Source organism: Lemur catta, chromosome X, assembly GCF_020740605.2.
Source record: "Lemur catta isolate mLemCat1 chromosome X, mLemCat1.pri, whole genome shotgun sequence".
NCBI lineage: Eukaryota > Metazoa > Chordata > Mammalia > Primates > Lemuridae > Lemur > Lemur catta.
This window is the reverse complement of record NC_059155.1, coordinates 46,259,762-46,276,781: the sequence shown is the minus strand read 5'-3', so window position 1 is coordinate 46,276,781 and position 17,020 is coordinate 46,259,762. Positions and strand designations below refer to the sequence as shown.

General features: G+C 40.3%; 2 protein-coding genes across 3 annotated transcripts in view; one reads left to right on the top strand and one right to left on the bottom strand.

Moving 5' to 3' along the window:
* HDAC8 (histone deacetylase 8) overlaps positions 1 to 17,020 on the bottom strand; it is a 222,232-nt gene that overhangs the window by 158,109 nt on the left and 47,103 nt on the right. The gene's annotated exons all lie outside the window — the stretch shown is intronic.
* Positions 14,586 to 14,948, top strand: LOC123628900 (putative heat shock protein HSP 90-alpha A4). The gene has a single exon (XM_045538935.1). The coding sequence runs from the start codon at positions 14,592 to 14,594 to the stop codon at positions 14,946 to 14,948; it is 357 nt and encodes a 118-aa protein (XP_045394891.1). The 5' UTR covers positions 14,586 to 14,591.

Here is a 17,020-nt window from a genome sequence, read left to right as displayed (position 1 = left end):
CCCCCTGCCTGGGTTCTTCAGAAACTCTCACTGAGTGTTCTTATTTTCATAGCAATATAATTATCTGCATAGGTTCAATAAAAATCTGTCTGTCTTCCTTGTGACTAGCACATGATTGGAAACATTGGTATGTAACCAAGGCCTTGCCTGGAATATCATATTTGTGAATGATGCTCATTGAATCAGATATGATCAGACACTTTTAAGGAACTAAGATGGACTTTATGGAGCCAATGCATACAGAGCTCTCTTGGGAAAACTACCTTAGTACCTGGCTTATAGGCTTCCCAGCCTTACAAGTGAATAAGGAAGGTTATTTTCTGGCAGGCCCTGGAAGCTTGGGATATTTTGGAGACCTCAAAAAGAGAACAATTCTCCCAAATGTATAGGTACTACAGGTAAAATCATCTTAGCTTGGATTCCCAGCCTCAATAGACTTTTAAAATTCCAAACTGAGATTCCTTATGAAAACTTCCAGCAGAGCAAGCTTAAGGTCTATTTGGTAAATTACCATTCTATGTAGATAATCAGGTTAAATCTAATGAGACCTAATTTTTATTTTAAAATATTTTTGATATAAAATTCATATAACATTAATCATTTTAAAGTATATAATTCAGTGGCATTTAGTACATTCACAATATTGTGCAACCTTTACCTCAATCTAGTTCCAAAACATTTTCATCACCTCAGAAGAAAACCCCATGCTCATTAAGTAATCACTTTCTATTTCCCTACCCTCAGCCTCTGACAACGACCAATCTGTGTTCTGTCTCTATGGATTTATTTATTTTGGATATTTCATATAAGTGGAATCATATATCATTTTTATGTCTGGCTTCTTATGCTTGGTATAATGTTTTCAAAGTTCATCCCTGTTGTAGCATATATCAGTACTTCATTCTTTTTATGGCTGAATAATATTCCACCACACATATACATAAATACTCCTCCCCCCACATTTTCATGAATGGATAACATTTGTGTTGTTTTAACTTATGGCTATTGTGAATAGTGCTATTATTAACATTTGTGTACAAGTATTTGTTTGAATACTTGTTTGCAATTATTTTGGAGACATATAAGAGGAATTATTAGGTAATACAGAATTCTATGTTTAACCATTGAGGAACAATCAAATTGTTTTCCCTAGTGGCTGCACCATTTTACATTCCCATGAACCATGTACAAGGGTTCCAATTTCTGCATATCGGCACCAACACTTGTTATTTTCCAGTTATTTTTGTTGTTAAATTCTAGCCATCCTAGTATGTATGAAGTAGTATCTCATTGTGGATTTGATTTGCATTTTTCTGATGACTAATGATGTGAAACATCATTTCACATGTTTGCTGGCCATTTGTATATCTCCTGTGGAGAAATATCTATTCAAGTCCTTTGCCCATTTTTTTTTCAAGAGACAAAGTCTCGCTCTGTCACAGGCTAGAGTGCAGTGGTATGTTGATCATAGCTCACTGCAGCCTCAAACTCCTGGGCTCAAGGGATCCTTTTATCTCAGCCTCCTGAATAGCTGGGACTACAGGTGCATGCCACCATGACCAGCTAGTTTCTTCTTCTTTTTTGTGGAGACAAGGTCTCACTATGTCACCCAGGCTGGTCTCAAACTCTTGGCTTCCAGTGAGCCTCCCACCTTGGGCTCTCAAAGTGCTGGGATTATAGGCATGAGCCACTGCATCTGGCCTCTGCTAATTTTTTAATTGGGTATTTGTCTTTTTGCTGTTGAGTTGTAAGAGTTCTTCATATATTCTGCATACCAGACCCTTATCAGATATATGATTTGCACATATTTTTCTCCCATTCTGTAGGTTGTCTTTTCACTTTGTTGATAATTTCCTTTGCAGAGCAAAAGCTTTTAATTTTGATGAACTCCAATTTATCTACTTTTTTCTTTTGTTGTTTGTGAAACCAGTGTTATTTTGAGTTCAGGAATAATTTTTCTTTGAGATTATTTTCGGTCAAAAAAGGAGGGACTGTAGAGAGAAATTTTGTGTTTTAATGGAAAACTCTGCCTCATCTATAGCACATTATTCCAGAATATCAGACTCTAGCCCTGTTCCTTGTCTTTGAGCTATTTTGTACCTTTTTAAATAAATTTCAGGTTACTGATGGGTATGCAGACTTTGTCTTGTCTGGTGGAGATAAAATTGGCTTACTTTTTTTTCTATAGCAAACTAGTTTTGGTACCTACTTGTAAATCAAATTGGATTTTTTTTACCTTCCCTAATTATTAATATTTGCCAAATTTTCAATTCTTCCAGGTTTATTCAATGTCTAGCTACTAATTTTCCCAATTGTTTTTCCTCCCACTTGACTACAAGTCACTGGAACTAAAATTTGACTGCTCAAATCCCTATTAGGACCTTAGGTTGTCTTGCAGCTTGCCCTGTTATCTAGGATCTGAAATAGCCCTGTAAACTAAAGCCCAATGACTTGATATAAACCTAGAAGAACACAGCACTGCAGCAGACCATACATAACTGGAATTCTCCCTCAACAAGCTGCTGCCTAGACTACTATGGAAATCTGTAGAAATGCTTGGATCATGCACATCTCTATTTAGTGTTACTATAGCAAAATACTGGCGGCTGGGTAATTTATAAAGAAAGGTTTATTTGGCTCATGATTCTGGTGACTGGAAAGTACAAGATTGGGTAGTTGCATCTGGTGAGGGCCTCCCTCATAATGCTTCTACTCATGGAGGAAAGCAGAAAGGGAGTGAGTGAGCATGCACAAAGAGATCACGAGGTAAGAGAGGAAGCAAGAGAGAGAAACTGAGGATTCCAGACTCTTTTTAACAACTAATCTATTCCCATGAAAACAAGAACTCACTCGCCCCTGTGGGAGGGCATTAATCTATTCATGGGAAATCCACCATCATGACCCAAACATCTCCCACTAGGTCCTACCTCCTAGCACTGCCACATTGGCAATCAAATTTCAACATGAGTTTTGGCAGGGACAAACCACATCCAAACTATAGCAGTAACCAAGATGGTGAACAAAAAAGATCACCAAGGGCACTCAGGGCCTAGCTCCATGAGTGGTATGCAAAATGTAATGATTTTTCTTGGCCAGGCATGGTGGCTTATGCCTGTAATCCCAGCACTTTGGGAGGCTGAGGTGGGAGAATCACTTGAGGCCAGGATTTCAAGACCAGCCTGGGCAGCATAGCAAGACCCCATCTCTCTAAAAAAAAAAAAAGTGAGCCAGGCATGGTGGTATGTGCCTGTAGTCCCAGCTACTTGGGAGGCTGAGGTCAAAAGATGCCTTGAGCTCAGAAATTCGAGGCTACAGTGAGAGCTATGATCTGGGTGACAGAGTGAGACCCTGTCTCTAAAAAAAAGAAAAAGTTTTCTTCCACTGATATCGGATGTCTTGGAATCCATTATCCATTTTACTGGTTACCTTCAGGATTCAATTCTTGCCTCTTTACTATAACATAACCTGTTGTATTAATATTTCTTTTTTCACTTTAACCATCCTTCTTTTAAGATGCCTGATCTCTAGGACCCTAAAGCAAATGACCTTTGCCACCACTCTGAACAGATCGTTCAACTTGTTTTACAGGAACACCACTAACAAGAGTCCTCGAGAGACTATTTGTTAGACCTCTGTTTCACTCCACTGAGGAGGTTTATGTTTGCCTCTGAGTTGCTCAGTGATGAATGGTATTTGTCTAACAAAAGAGAGAAATGATAGTATTGAAGTTTATCTGAGTCCTGTGTACCCCACAAAGAAGTGATGGTTAAGAAATTCCTCCCACCCTTTTGTTTTCCAGGAAAAGTCTAACCACAAGTTACCGTCCTACCTTGGCACATTATTCCAAGGTAAGACCCATCTCCATCCTTACTCATGACTCCCATAAGACTTTCAGATGATTCCCTTGTTTACCTGCCTTTGTAAAACCCTAGGCCTCCTTCCTTTTCTTTGTACTGGTCCTCATTAATGAATGTTCTCCCTATTGCAATAGCTGAGTAAAATAATTTCCTAACTTGTCTGGTGCATTTTGTTTTTCACATCATCAACACAAATGTGTTCATGGAAGAGACTAGGTTCAGCAAGTATTTCTGAAAACATATTTCTGAAATGTGTCTGCAGCTTTGTGATTTGGCAATTGTTTTGTTTTTTGTTATGTTTTGTTTATTTTACCAGATATATCTAGCTTCTTAAATACCCTGCTGAAGTATAAAGCACAAAGTCAATCTTTAAAAAAAAGCACGGGGCTCAGTCAACTACACCTGCTTATGCACATTGCTGTTTTTAGGTCCATTAAAGGTCAGGGATTCTTGGATTGCAACATTAAGACATTTATGTAAAATATCAGGTGGCTATCTCACCCAGGCAAAGCCAGATACACTGTTCAACAGCATAATTGTTACTGACAAAGATTTTGTGACAATCTTTTTTTTATCCCAGTTCTGGTATCAAAAGTTAGCATTAGGGCATTCCAATGTTTTCTTATTTGAACGTTTCTAAGACTTGCTCAGATATCTATTTTCTCTTTTAGTGTTAGCATACCTCTTTATAATTCTTTATTTTCATTACAGCTATTTGGTATGATAGTATGGTTTAGCTTTCCTCTGTTGTTGGCACATAATAAAAAAATAGCTAACATTTATTGAGTGATTACCTTGTACCAGGAACTGTACTAGGTGGTTTCAATATTGTTAACTCAATACATTTTCACAAGAACCCTGTGAGGTAGGTCCTATTATTATTCACATTTTACAAATGAGAAAACTAAAACATAGGGAAATTAAGTAACGTATCCAAGGTTACACAGCTAGTAAGTGTCTGAGCTTGAATTAAAAAAATTTTTAAACAATTTTATTCAGGTCTGCTATGGTTTGAATGCTTACCCCCTCCAAAACTCATTGAATCTTAAACTCCAATGCAACAGTACTAAGAGGTGGGGCCTTTGGGAGGTGATTCAGTCATGAGGGCTCTGCCCGTATGAGTGGATTAATCCATTCATGGACTAATAGATTAATGGTCTATCAAGAGAGTGGGTTAGTTATCATGAGAATGGGTCTGTTATAAAAGCCAGTTTGACTGTCTCTTGTGAGCCCCCTTGCCATGTGATGCTCTGAACTCCCTTGGAACTCTGCAGACAGTCCCCACAAGGAAGAAAGCCTTCACCAGATATGGCCTTCTTGACCTTGGACTTCCTAGCCTCCAGAACTGTAACAAATAAATTTCTTCTTCTTTATAAATTACCCAGTTTCAGGTGTTTGTTTATAGCAACAGAATACAGACTAAGACAACCTATGACTGACATACAAAAATCTGTACATAGTTAATATATATAACTGAATGAGTTTGGATATAAGTATTAATATATATCCATGAAACCATTGGCACAATCTGTCATAAACCTATCCATCACCTCCAAAAGTTTTCTCTTGCCATCTTTATTATTTGTGATAAGAACACTTACCACTTGCTCTACCCTCCTAGCAAAATTTAAGTATACAATACAGTATTGTTAACTATAGGCACTATGGTGTACAGTAGATCTATAAATGTCCATCGATGGATGAAAAGATAATGAAAGTGTGGTATACAAAAATGGAATATTATTCAGCCATTAAAAAGAAGGAAATCCTGCCATCTGTGACACCATGGATAAATCTGGACGACATTATTTAATGCTAACTGAAATAAGCCAGACACAAGGACCAATACGACATGATACTACTTATATGAGGAATCTAAAATAGTCAAACTCATAGAAGCACAGAGTAGAATGGTGGTTGCCAGGGGCAGAGGGGAAGAGAAAAGAGGAAGGTATTTGAATTTGGACTTAGGCAGTCTGACTCCTCAGCCCACAAGCTTAATCACTATGCTAAAATGTTTTGGTATTCTATCTATATCTGTTGCTTCCCCAGCCCCCTTGTTATTGTAACAGAGGGAACGGCCTGAAAAAGGGTAAAATGTTTTACAAGTTATCTCTTTAAATTCGCCCCCACCTTCCTGGGAATTAAAACCTGCATCCCTGCCCCACGTCAGTAATCAGAGAGAAAAGGGAGTGTTTTTTGTACCACAGGAGATGGCTCAACAGAATTGTCTGGGCAGAGGTCACGAGATTGTCTACACTGGAGATGCTATAGTTAAACAGCAATAGCCCAAAGCTGAAAACCCCCTTTAAAAGCTCTGTATTTCTGCTTATAGATAGGACAATAGTACTTTAAGACAAGAGTCTACCATTCTCCTCATTTGCTGGAAAATTAATAAACTTCTCTTTCCTTCTCCTCAAACCACTTGTCCTCATTCTTCATTTGGCTGCAGGGACAAGTACTGAACTTTCAGTAACAGAATTTGGTGTCTGTGGGTGGGCCCATTGGTGTCCCAGTGGAATGGTACCCTGTGACTGCTAGGAGATGCAAGGAGCAGCCCCAGGTCAAGCTGTGGGTAGGGGGATCGCCTTTTTGGTTAAGACAGTGAAGGACCACCTCAGCAGTTGCTGGAACTTGATTAGCTCTAGGGCACTCCCATTTCCGTTCTCTGAATTAGAAGCAGCTCCAACCAACTTTAACTTCGCTGAGGAAAAGGAAACGGATTTGGGAAATGTCATGATGCCTTGGTCATTTGTTTGAGTAAGTTCCCTGGTGTGCATGCTGAGACCCTTGACTTCACCCATTTGAGGAAAGTTTCAGACCTTCCTGCTCCGTGGCAGGGCATTTAGTTTAGATTTGTTTGGAGGCATTGTATGGGGGTGGAAGTCACGGTTCAGTGAAACTAGGGAAACTGGGGGATTTGTCCCCTTTTGGATTTGGAACTCATTTGTACAGTTCCCAGGGAACCTGAGGAATTCATTCCCTTTTTGATTAGGAGATGTTGGTTCCCATTTGAGAATTTTGTTTTCATTTGGATGGTTCCCATTTGTTGGAAGGCCTTGGCATTATTGTTTCATTGTCTGTGTTTGTTGTTAGTGAGTTTTGTTTCAACTAGGGAAACTGGGAATTCATTCTCCTTTGGATTGGGAGATGTTAGTTCTTGTTTGAGAATTTGGTTCTCATTCATCCCTTTCATTTGGTAAGGCCTTGGCATTAAGATCATTTATATTGGGAATTCCCTGTATTGTTTGCTTGTCATGTTGTGTTCATCATTGTTGTTTGTCAACATGGGAGGCTCTGTTTTTATTCCATCTGAAAGCCCCTTGGGGGAGAATCTTGGCTTAATGGCCAACTTACAGCTATAAGTCTACGTCTAAAAGAGAATGATGTTACTGCAACCCAATGTATGTGCTGGAGTGTGAGGAGAAGTGGCTGTTGAATGAAACCTTAAATTATTATACTATCTTACAACAGGAATTATTTTATCAAAGGTCAGGTATATGGGACAAGATCTCATATGTAACCAGGTTGGATCCCATGAGCCTTTTATCTGCTGCTCTGACCACTGCAGGCCTTTGTGATGCTTTGTTTTAGCTGGACAGTCAGATTCCCCTGGTCTACACCAGTTCTAAGTTGGCTGCTGGGGACCTGCCAAAGTGAGGTACCATGTGGAACTACGGCTCCTGAGGCAGACCCAGCAGGAGAGGCCCAGCAGCATGCAGCCCATCACCCAGCAGCGTGCAGCAAAGTGGAAACGGGGTGAGTGGGGAAAGGCTCAATGTCCGACTGCCTCCCTGGGCGTGTGCATGACATGGCTGGGAGGCACTGGAACCTACTGGGCTCCCTGGGGGTGGCCAGAATGCCTGCCACAGCTGGGGCAATCCATGGGAGGGGCCCAGACTGCGTTCAGAGTCAGCATCTTGGCACCATGCCACGAGGAGGCTGGGGAAGGTGCAACTAGTACTAGTTCTTCAGTCCCATGCCCACTAGGTTATGACTTGGGGGTGGGAATGGTCTCTCCTTCTAAAACCCTGCAGGGAACTCAATTTGGCCAGAGGGCACCCACAGCTGGGGCAGGGAAATTTCCATTATGACAATATCAGATAGGGGGCTTGAATGTACAAGAACAGCTGGCAGGGTCCTTTGAGACAGTCAAAAGGAAAGGGTGGAAAAAGTTGCCCCAGATTGATGTACAATCAGTGTGCTTTTTGTAAAAAGAAAGGACATTGGAAAGAACATTGCCCCAAATTGCAAAGGGTTCCAGATAAGAAGAAACTCTTAGGAGAGCAAGTGTTTTTTTTTTTCAAGTCTAGGATTCAGATGATGAAGGAGGGGGCCTGGGGCCTCCTGCCTTACTAGTGGCTCCAATCCAAATGTTTCCCACAGGGGCCCCAGGTGAAATTGACAGTGGGGACTAGATTGGTGCCAAGCCACATGGGCATAAGTGGTCCAGGCTGGGCAGCGGTGAGGCAGCTGTCAGCAAGTGACAGCTGAGGAACACACTGCAGTGGGCCCAGGAGCTAGATCCTAGAAAGCCACAGCCGGAGCTGGAGCCACTCTCCCCACTGCCTCCACCACGAATCCAGCAGACCTGGGCTAGCAGCAGGAGCAATGGGAGCTATTCCAGAAGTGGCATATGCTCACCTCTGCGGGCTCCACCAAGGTCCTGCTGGATGAATAACAGGGCCTGGTGAAACATGTAGGAGACTGCCACTGTGGAGCAGTTCACATTAAAGTTTGAGCCTCAACAGACTGGCACATCGTTACAGCATTTGCAAAAAAAAAAAAAAAAAGCTACCAAAAGTGAGTAAGGCTATATAGACTGATGGGACCCTGGGACATGCAAAAAAGTTTAAATTTCCCATACCAGTGAGTATAGATTAATACAAGATATACGTGCCATTAATGATATTATACAAATGACTATGAATAGTATTCAGTCATATTTGAATGACAAGATCCTGGGACTATAGTGGCCTTGCAGCACTTCGGGACTACGTTGCCTCAGGGGTTTAAAAAAAGGCTCTCCTGCCCCGTTTAATGAGGGCTCAGCAGGAGACTTGCAGAACCTGCAATTGGACAGATTTGCAAACAGCAGGTTACTTATCTGAGATTCCAAATTAACAAGGGAACCCAGGACAACTGCACGGGTTCCTAGGAATGACAGGGTTCTGTCACATCTGAATCCGAAACTTTAGACTAATAATAGCAAAGCTCTTATATGAGGTCCTTAAAGGGACAGATGTAGAGCCCCTGATCTGGATCAGAGACTGTCAAATTGCCTTTAAAAAACTAAAACACAGTCTTATGACCACCCCCACTTTGGGGTTGCCTGACTCACAAAAAGAATTTAAATTATACGTTCATGAAAAACAAGGAATGAGCCTTGGAGTAACACATACCTTTTCAGGCTGAGTAGAGACTTATCCTACCCAGTTGGAGAGAGCATCTGAAGTTACTGGAATCCTTCTGAAGGAACTCACTCTGAGATGGCCTCCTACCAGAAGCTACTGGCCCGGGATAGGGCCTTTGCTGAGTTCCTGTGTGTGTACACCAGCACAGAGCAGGAACAGGCCTCAGAGGATGGTGGGATGACGGGCAACAGCAGTCCAGGGAAAGAAGACAAGCAGATGGAGAATGGCATGCTGATGATAGACGCTGTAGGCAGGCAGCTGCAGAGACAGCTCAGCAGCTCCTCTTTCTACAGCGGAGATGTCAGAAGACACTACAACATGGCCGAACTACAGAAAGCCAGGGCCAAAAAGGAAAAGACCTAGAAGCTGATAGCAGATAGGGAAGGTCAAGGTGTCTGTGTCCTGGGACTACATAAGGCCATTGGACTGTTCATCTCCTTCCTGAGCATCTTGTTCTTCTTGCATAACTACATTACCACCCTGGCTTCTCTAACTATTGGCTCAGTCTCTGGACAAATGACCCCATTGTCAACAGGACCCAGGAGCACATTAAAGTCTGTCTGAGCATCTAGAGAGCCCTGGGTATTTCACAAAGTTATCACCGTGTTTGGCCACTCTATGGCAGTATCCATCGGGGCGGGGCGGGGGGTGTCTTTGCTTCTTGCCATCTATACCTGAATCTGCTGCAAAATGTCCTGTGGCTGTCCATGAGCCTCTTGGAGTGGATCCCCCCACAGTGGGAACCTGGTGAACTGCTTCTCCAAGAAACTGGATATTGTGGACTCAATAATCCCACAGGTCGTCAAGATGTTCATAGGCTCCCTTCCTCCATACAGAGTGATAATAAACTCTCCTTTATATTGGAGGTAACCCAACAAGTTAAACAACTCTCTACATCTAGAATAGAAATTACATGCATCCTGAAATTGATACAGGAAACCCATCTAAAGTGAGATAGGGTGTTTATGCTTGCCATCCTCTGGATAAAGATAGCCCCTAGAAACAGGCTTAAGTTAAGCCCCTAAAAAACAGTTTATGAGAGACCCTTCCTAGCCCCCTGAGGTAAGTATGGTACTATAACCATGACTGAAAAAAAAAAACCAGAGTAAAACAATATGTCAAACATGTGGGTCAGATACTAACCACTATGCATGAGTTTGCCTCTTTCAGGTGCCCGCCCCAGTTGGAAGCAGACAAGTGGATCTGACCCTATGAAATACTTCTAACAATTAAAATTGTCAGAAGTAAAAATCTTGTGTCCATCATACCAGAGTAAAGAGATATTCCATGAAAAAAGAGGACCCAAGCCCCCAGTGAATTGGCCAGCCTTTAGGCAATCTAAAGTATCTGTTTGAAAAAAAAAATGAAAATGTTGATATTTTCTTTAACCTTTCTTTGGTTATTTGTTCTGTCTATAGGATAGAGAGATAACTCCTTAATGAGACTTTCCCTGGGCTATCAACTCTTCTGCTGATCTGTCTCACTACTGGGTTTGTCATCCTAAACCTCATTCAGCACAAGTATTCCTGTATGTGATTTCTGAATTTGCAAAAGCAGATCTCTCAGATCATATACAGGGTACAAATAATAGCTCCGCACTCAGAGGTCCCATGTTTCTTTCTTGCCGAGCCCTGCATCAGACATTATGTATTAATACAAGGCGACAGCAAAGACCCACAGTCCTATTGGTGTCTTAGATACCAAGTGGGATGAAATCTGTCTTATTAGGTATCTTCCATTTTACCTTGTCAATCCTCAGAGTTGTAGTTATTGCTTAGGCCACTTTTCACCTGGTAATCTGCTACATTCTTTATTTTTGTAAATCTACTGCCAAAGCTTTACAATGACATACGTAACTATAAACCTTCCATCTAAAACATTGCCCCAATTCAGCAGGAAATAGCTCAATGACTACTTTGCCCCTCCTCCCATAGATATGGAAGGGTAAAATTGACAGTGGGAAATATGTAACAGAGGGAATGGCCTGAAAAAGGTAAAATGTTTTATAAGTTGTCTCTTTAAATCCACTCCCACCTTCCTGGGAATTAAAACCTGCATCCCTGCCCCACGCCAGTAAACAGAGGGGCAGGGGAATGTTCTTTGTATCACAGGAGAGGGCTCAACACAATTGTCTGGGCAGAGGTCATGAGATTGTCTATACCAGAGATGCTATAGTTAAACAGCAATAGCCCAAAGCTGAAAACTCCCTTTAAAAGCTCTGTATTTCTGCTTATAGATGGGACAATGGTACTTCAAGACAAGAGTCTGCCATTCTCCTCATTTGCTGGCAAATTAATAAACTTCTCCTTCCTTCTCCTCAAACCACTTGTCTTCATTCTTCATTAGGCCTCAGGGACAAGTACCCAACTTTTGGTAACATTATTTCTTCACCTTCTCCTTCATGTCTACTCCCCTTTTACCATTTCAATATTGTAATAATTGTTGAAATCAGTCTATTTTGTTGATTTTTCTCACCTCTTTACTTGTCTTTTCCCATTTACCACTTTACCATTTTTTTTCTGTTTGCCTATATCCCCTTTGCCATTTCCTGAATGTTTGGATATAAGAGTTTTTTGGTTACTAAAATGACCAACCACAGGTCCTTTTAGTAATAACTTTTATCTCCAGATTTCTCCTATAATAACCTACTAAACTTTAATAAATTCAGCTTTCAGGTTATTTGGATTTGGGATAAATGGGTTTTTTAAAATTCTCCCAAAAGGCAAGTAAATGACCCACGGTCAAATTCACACAAATTGACTTTGCAGTGGTCCTTTCTTCCATAAACTCAATTTAGTTACTGACCTAGCATCTTTGGATTTAGAATTTATACAGGAACATGTGTGAAAAATGATTAGGTCAATAAAGCCCTACTTGTTAACAGAAACAAATTCATTAACTATGTGTCAAAACTACCAAAAATGCTACCCAGGAAATAAAATAAATGCGACAGCAACATAACTCTACACAGTTCTCACTCTCTCTACATCATTTGGCATGATAAGCAGTCACTACTGATGACAAATGAAGGCTTGGAAAATTAAGGAACAAGGTAATATTTGCCTGAAAATGAATCAAGAAAACTATGGGTCAATTATGGTGAAAAGTGCCAGAAGGCCACTTTTAGGATCCACAGGCCATGTTTTCCTTTGGATAATTATATCATCCAAGGCACATAAATGGAAAATGTATAAAGTAGTTCTATTTACCACCAAGAATCTTAAATAGTTCATGAGCAGAACCTAACATTTGCACTACAGAAGAGTCCAAGTGGTGAGTGGGTCCCTGAAAATTGCTGTAAGATTAATTCAGCTAGGGAATAAATTGAATAGACAGGTCATGATGAACTAAATTTACTGGTTGTTTCCTTTGGATGTGTAAGGTCTCATTTTTTTCTGGTTCTACGTTTCTTTAGCACATTTTTCTCAGATGACATAGGTAGAATTTTCCTGCTCTAAAATATGTTTTCATTCAGTAGAATGTAGGCTAGCAAATCAAAGTCTTCCCTTGGCTAGTGAATTTTTCTTTTATGTACTCTGCTTTTAGGGAAATAAGCAAATAATAAGAAACAAAACAGTTTTCCAAAAGCAATTTCCCACAGTACACCCGGGTTCAGCACAGATTTAGTCAATATCCTCTACCCCTAATGATCTTATCCAATAGAAACTAGGATACAGAAACACAGGGTAACTTTTAGTGATAGCAGCAAGATTCAATCAGGTCCAGTCTATACTGTGCTTACTTAGGCAGAAATGTATAGGTACATTTTAAAAAGAGGTTAAAGAACATGGATAAAACAAAGAAACAAAAATGTCTGTCCGGTGCAACTGTCCACTAAACCAGAAAATTCAATTAACCAGAATACTTCATTTCTCCAAGCACTCTGGTTAGTTGAAAAATATCACTTTTTATTTTAAACTCTCATTTGATGAACTTAAAAACCTCAATGTTCCTCCTCTATCAACATCTCTAATCATCAGGGAAATGCAAATCAAAACCATAATGAGATATCACTTATCCCCAGTGAGAATGGCCTTTATCAAAAAGTCCCAAAATAATAAATGTTGGCAGGGATGTGGAGAGATAGGAACACTCATACACTGCTGGTGGGACTGCAAACTAGTACGACCTCTGTGGAAAGCAATATGGAGATACCTCAAAGAGATACAAGTAGAACTACCATTTGGTCCAGCAATCCCATTACTGGGCATCTACCCAAAAGAACAAAAGACATTCTATAAAAAAGACAACTGCACTCAAATGTTTATAGCAGCACAATTCACAATTACAGAGATGTGGAAACAACACAAGTGCCCATCAATACATGAGTGGATTAATAAAATGTGGTATATGTATACCATGGAGTTCTACTCAGTCACAGAAAACAATGGTGATGTAGCACCTCTTGTATTATCCTGCATAGAGCTGGAACCTATTCTACTAAGTGAAATATCACAAGAACGGAAAAACAAACACCACACGTACTCACCATCAAATTGGTATTAACTGATCAACACTTAAGTGCATATATAGTAAAAACATTCATCGGGTGTTGGGTGAATGGGATGGGGAGGAGGGGATGGGTATATACACACGTAATGGGTACGGTGCATACCATCTGGGGGATGGACATGCTTGAAGCTCTGACTTGGGTGGGGCAAGGGCAATATATGTAACCTAAACATTCGTACCCCCGTAATATGCTGAAATAAACAAACAAACAAACAAACTAAAAACCCCAATGGTTCAGACATCAATACCAGGTAGAAGAATTAAATGTACTGTCTTTCTCCACAAGAAAAATAACATTTTATATATAATTGATAGAAATCATGCCTGTTCAACCTTTCTAGTTAAATAGAGAAAACACAAAAGCACTGGCAAGAGCAGCTATCCCAGGCCTAATACATATGTATTTGTATTTCTGCACCTGGTCCTGGCACACTAGATGAATGTCTCAAGAGCCAAAGACTTTATGTGCTTGCATCCCCAAACTACGTAAGAGATCCCATTAAATTGGCTGGAGTTTATATTAGGTGTGGATAGGAGGAAATGCCATTGTGTTCAGTGGACTGATCACAATCTCTGCCAAGCCAGGAGAGAGAGAAGAGTGCTTGCTTTAAAAATGTAGGGAATGCTTTCAGACTTTTTGGTTTCAGTTGATGCAAATCCAGGGTAATTTGTGACATACAAGAAAAACATATGGATGCTCCTCTAATATCCTTTTGGCCATAGGATTAAGCCTCTCTACAAAGTTTGACCACATATTACTGAAATTGCTCAAAACTTGGATTAAAAACATCTAGGCTGGACAGCAAACATGGAAAGAATTATGAAAGCTCAAGCCCTAAGAGACAACTCGACGATGGGTTACATGGCAGTGAAGAAACACCTGGAGATAAACCCTGACCATTCCATTATCGAGATCTTAAGGCAAAACGCAGAGGCTGACAAGAATGACAAGTCTGTGAAGGATCTGGTCATCCTGCTTTACAAAACTGCGTACTTATCTTCTGGTTTCAGTCTGGAAGATCCCCAGAAACATGCTAACAGGATCTACAGGATGATGGGTATTGATGAAGATGACCCTACTGCTGACGACACCAATGCTGCTGTAACTGAAGAGATGCCACCTCTTGAAGGAGATGACAAGACATCACGCATGGAAGTAGACTAAGCTCTCCCTGAAGAATAACTTGTATATGTGTTGAATACTTCATTCCCTCTGATAATATATTTTCAAGGATTCTTTTTCTTTATTTTTAACATTTAAAAAATCTGTATGGCATGACAATAACTACTTTAAGGGGAAGATAAGATTTCTTTCTACTTCTAAGTGTGCTGCTGTGATACTTTAGGCACTAAAGCAGAACTAGGAATGCTTTTCTGGTTTCACATTGGCTTATTTTAACAGATCGAGGTAAAAAGTGTTGTAAGATGTATCTAACCTCTGTAAACTTTGTGGCCTAGAGCGTTTAGCTAGCGAGCCAGATTCCTTAGTAGACCAAATCGTTTGTCACTGAGTATTCCAAGATATATCTTGATGTTTAGAAGAAAAGTATTTGTTAAAATGACTTGAGTTCATTTTCTAGAATTGCATGTACTACTAGTCCTCTAGAAATAAGTATGTTTAAAGTGAAGCAACTTAATGAAACTCTACACAGGGCTTGTTTTCCAAAGAAAATGTATTGTTTAGAGGAACAAAATTATAAGCCCTACCCATACGTGTTGTAAGGCTGTTTTGAAAAGTGAAACTTGGGAACGGAAATGTAGTGCCTGAGTCACAAATACAGATAAGTTAAAAAGTTAAAAACAAAACAAAACAAAAAACCAAAAACAAACATCTAGGGTCTTGTCATGTTATTTCTACATTAATTATAACACTAGGTAGACAACATAAAATTATGGGCATTCTTTCTAGACTTTTTCTGCAAACAAACAACTACCTAAGTTCTGAAAGATTATTCATAATAAGAATATACCTATATTCTACCAGTGGACTGTGACTTTCTAGCAAAATGGTAATGATTTCTACTTTATAGAAAGGGAAATTTTATGAGGTACCTCTTATATTTTCAGGGAGGTATTGTGCCAAAGTCAGAAAGTAAAGTGGCCTTTCCTGGCACTCCTAGGCCTGGTTGAACAAAGCTTAGAATCTTTTTGGCCACTGGTAAAGTATAAACCTTGAAATACTACATTCCCACAAGTCCTGGGCCTTCTCGTGATGCCTCAGTCTCAGGCAGTCTGCCTAAGACAGGACACTGTATGCAATCAACCTGCATTTGGGGCTGAGGACTCATTCAATGCTCTGCCTTTGTGCCAGGGGTGTGGCCAATGCAAAATGTCCTAGGATCCTGCCCTCGAGGAGTTTACAATTGAGTTGAACCAAGCTGTAAGACAAGATTAATACATATTTTTAAAAATCCATAAGATGTACATGATTAAGTATTCAATTATATGGAGTAGCCTATGCTTGTCCATGCCTTCAACCACCAAGCCCTAACCTGGAAGCTGTCTTCTAAGAGGCTCAGAGGACTTATGATTTCATGAATTCTCATTAGTTCCATGTGAAGTAGGGGGAGAAAAGGCTATTCTTCTTTTACAACTGGGAAACAAATAGGATTTCCACCGCAGGTTACTTAAGGGAATAGCCAAATGCTGCAGAGCCTCTAGCAGTCCTGTACTCCTCCCACTGTCCCCTCCTGGGTCGCACATTTTACACTGCTCATTAGAACTTCCTAAAGCACAACTATGACAATATCACTGCCCCACTCAAAAGCCCCTCAGTGTGTCCCCATGCCTATAGGAAGAAAGATCTTTCCTTTAGCATAGTATACAAGGCCCTTCATAATTTTTTCCCTGCCTACTTCTCAGGCCTCTTTTCATTCCCTTCAAGTACCTAAAGCTTAAACACACCAAACTTTTCTCTCAGTCCTAAATATAATATGTTCTTCAAGCCACTGGGCCTTTGTACATGCATAGTCTTGGACCTTCAGAGTGACTTCCATCTCTCCTGATGACCTCCTACTCATCCTTTCAGACCCAGCTGTGAAGGCATCCCTGAAGTTCTAACTTCCTTTCCCAGGCAGAGAAAACTGATCCCTTTTTTTGTGCTCCAGCAGTTTATTCAAACCTCTACCATAGTACTTCTTAAACTGGTTTGCAATAATTACTTCCTATACCTGTCTCCTCCACCAGACTATAAATTCTCTGAGAGAAGGACTGTATCTTATTCATCTTTATATTTTC

Coding starts and splice junctions, on each gene's coding strand:
- LOC123628900 (XM_045538935.1), top strand. CDS start 14,592: ATGGAAAGAATTATGAAAGCTCAAGCCCTAAGAGACAACTCGACGATG.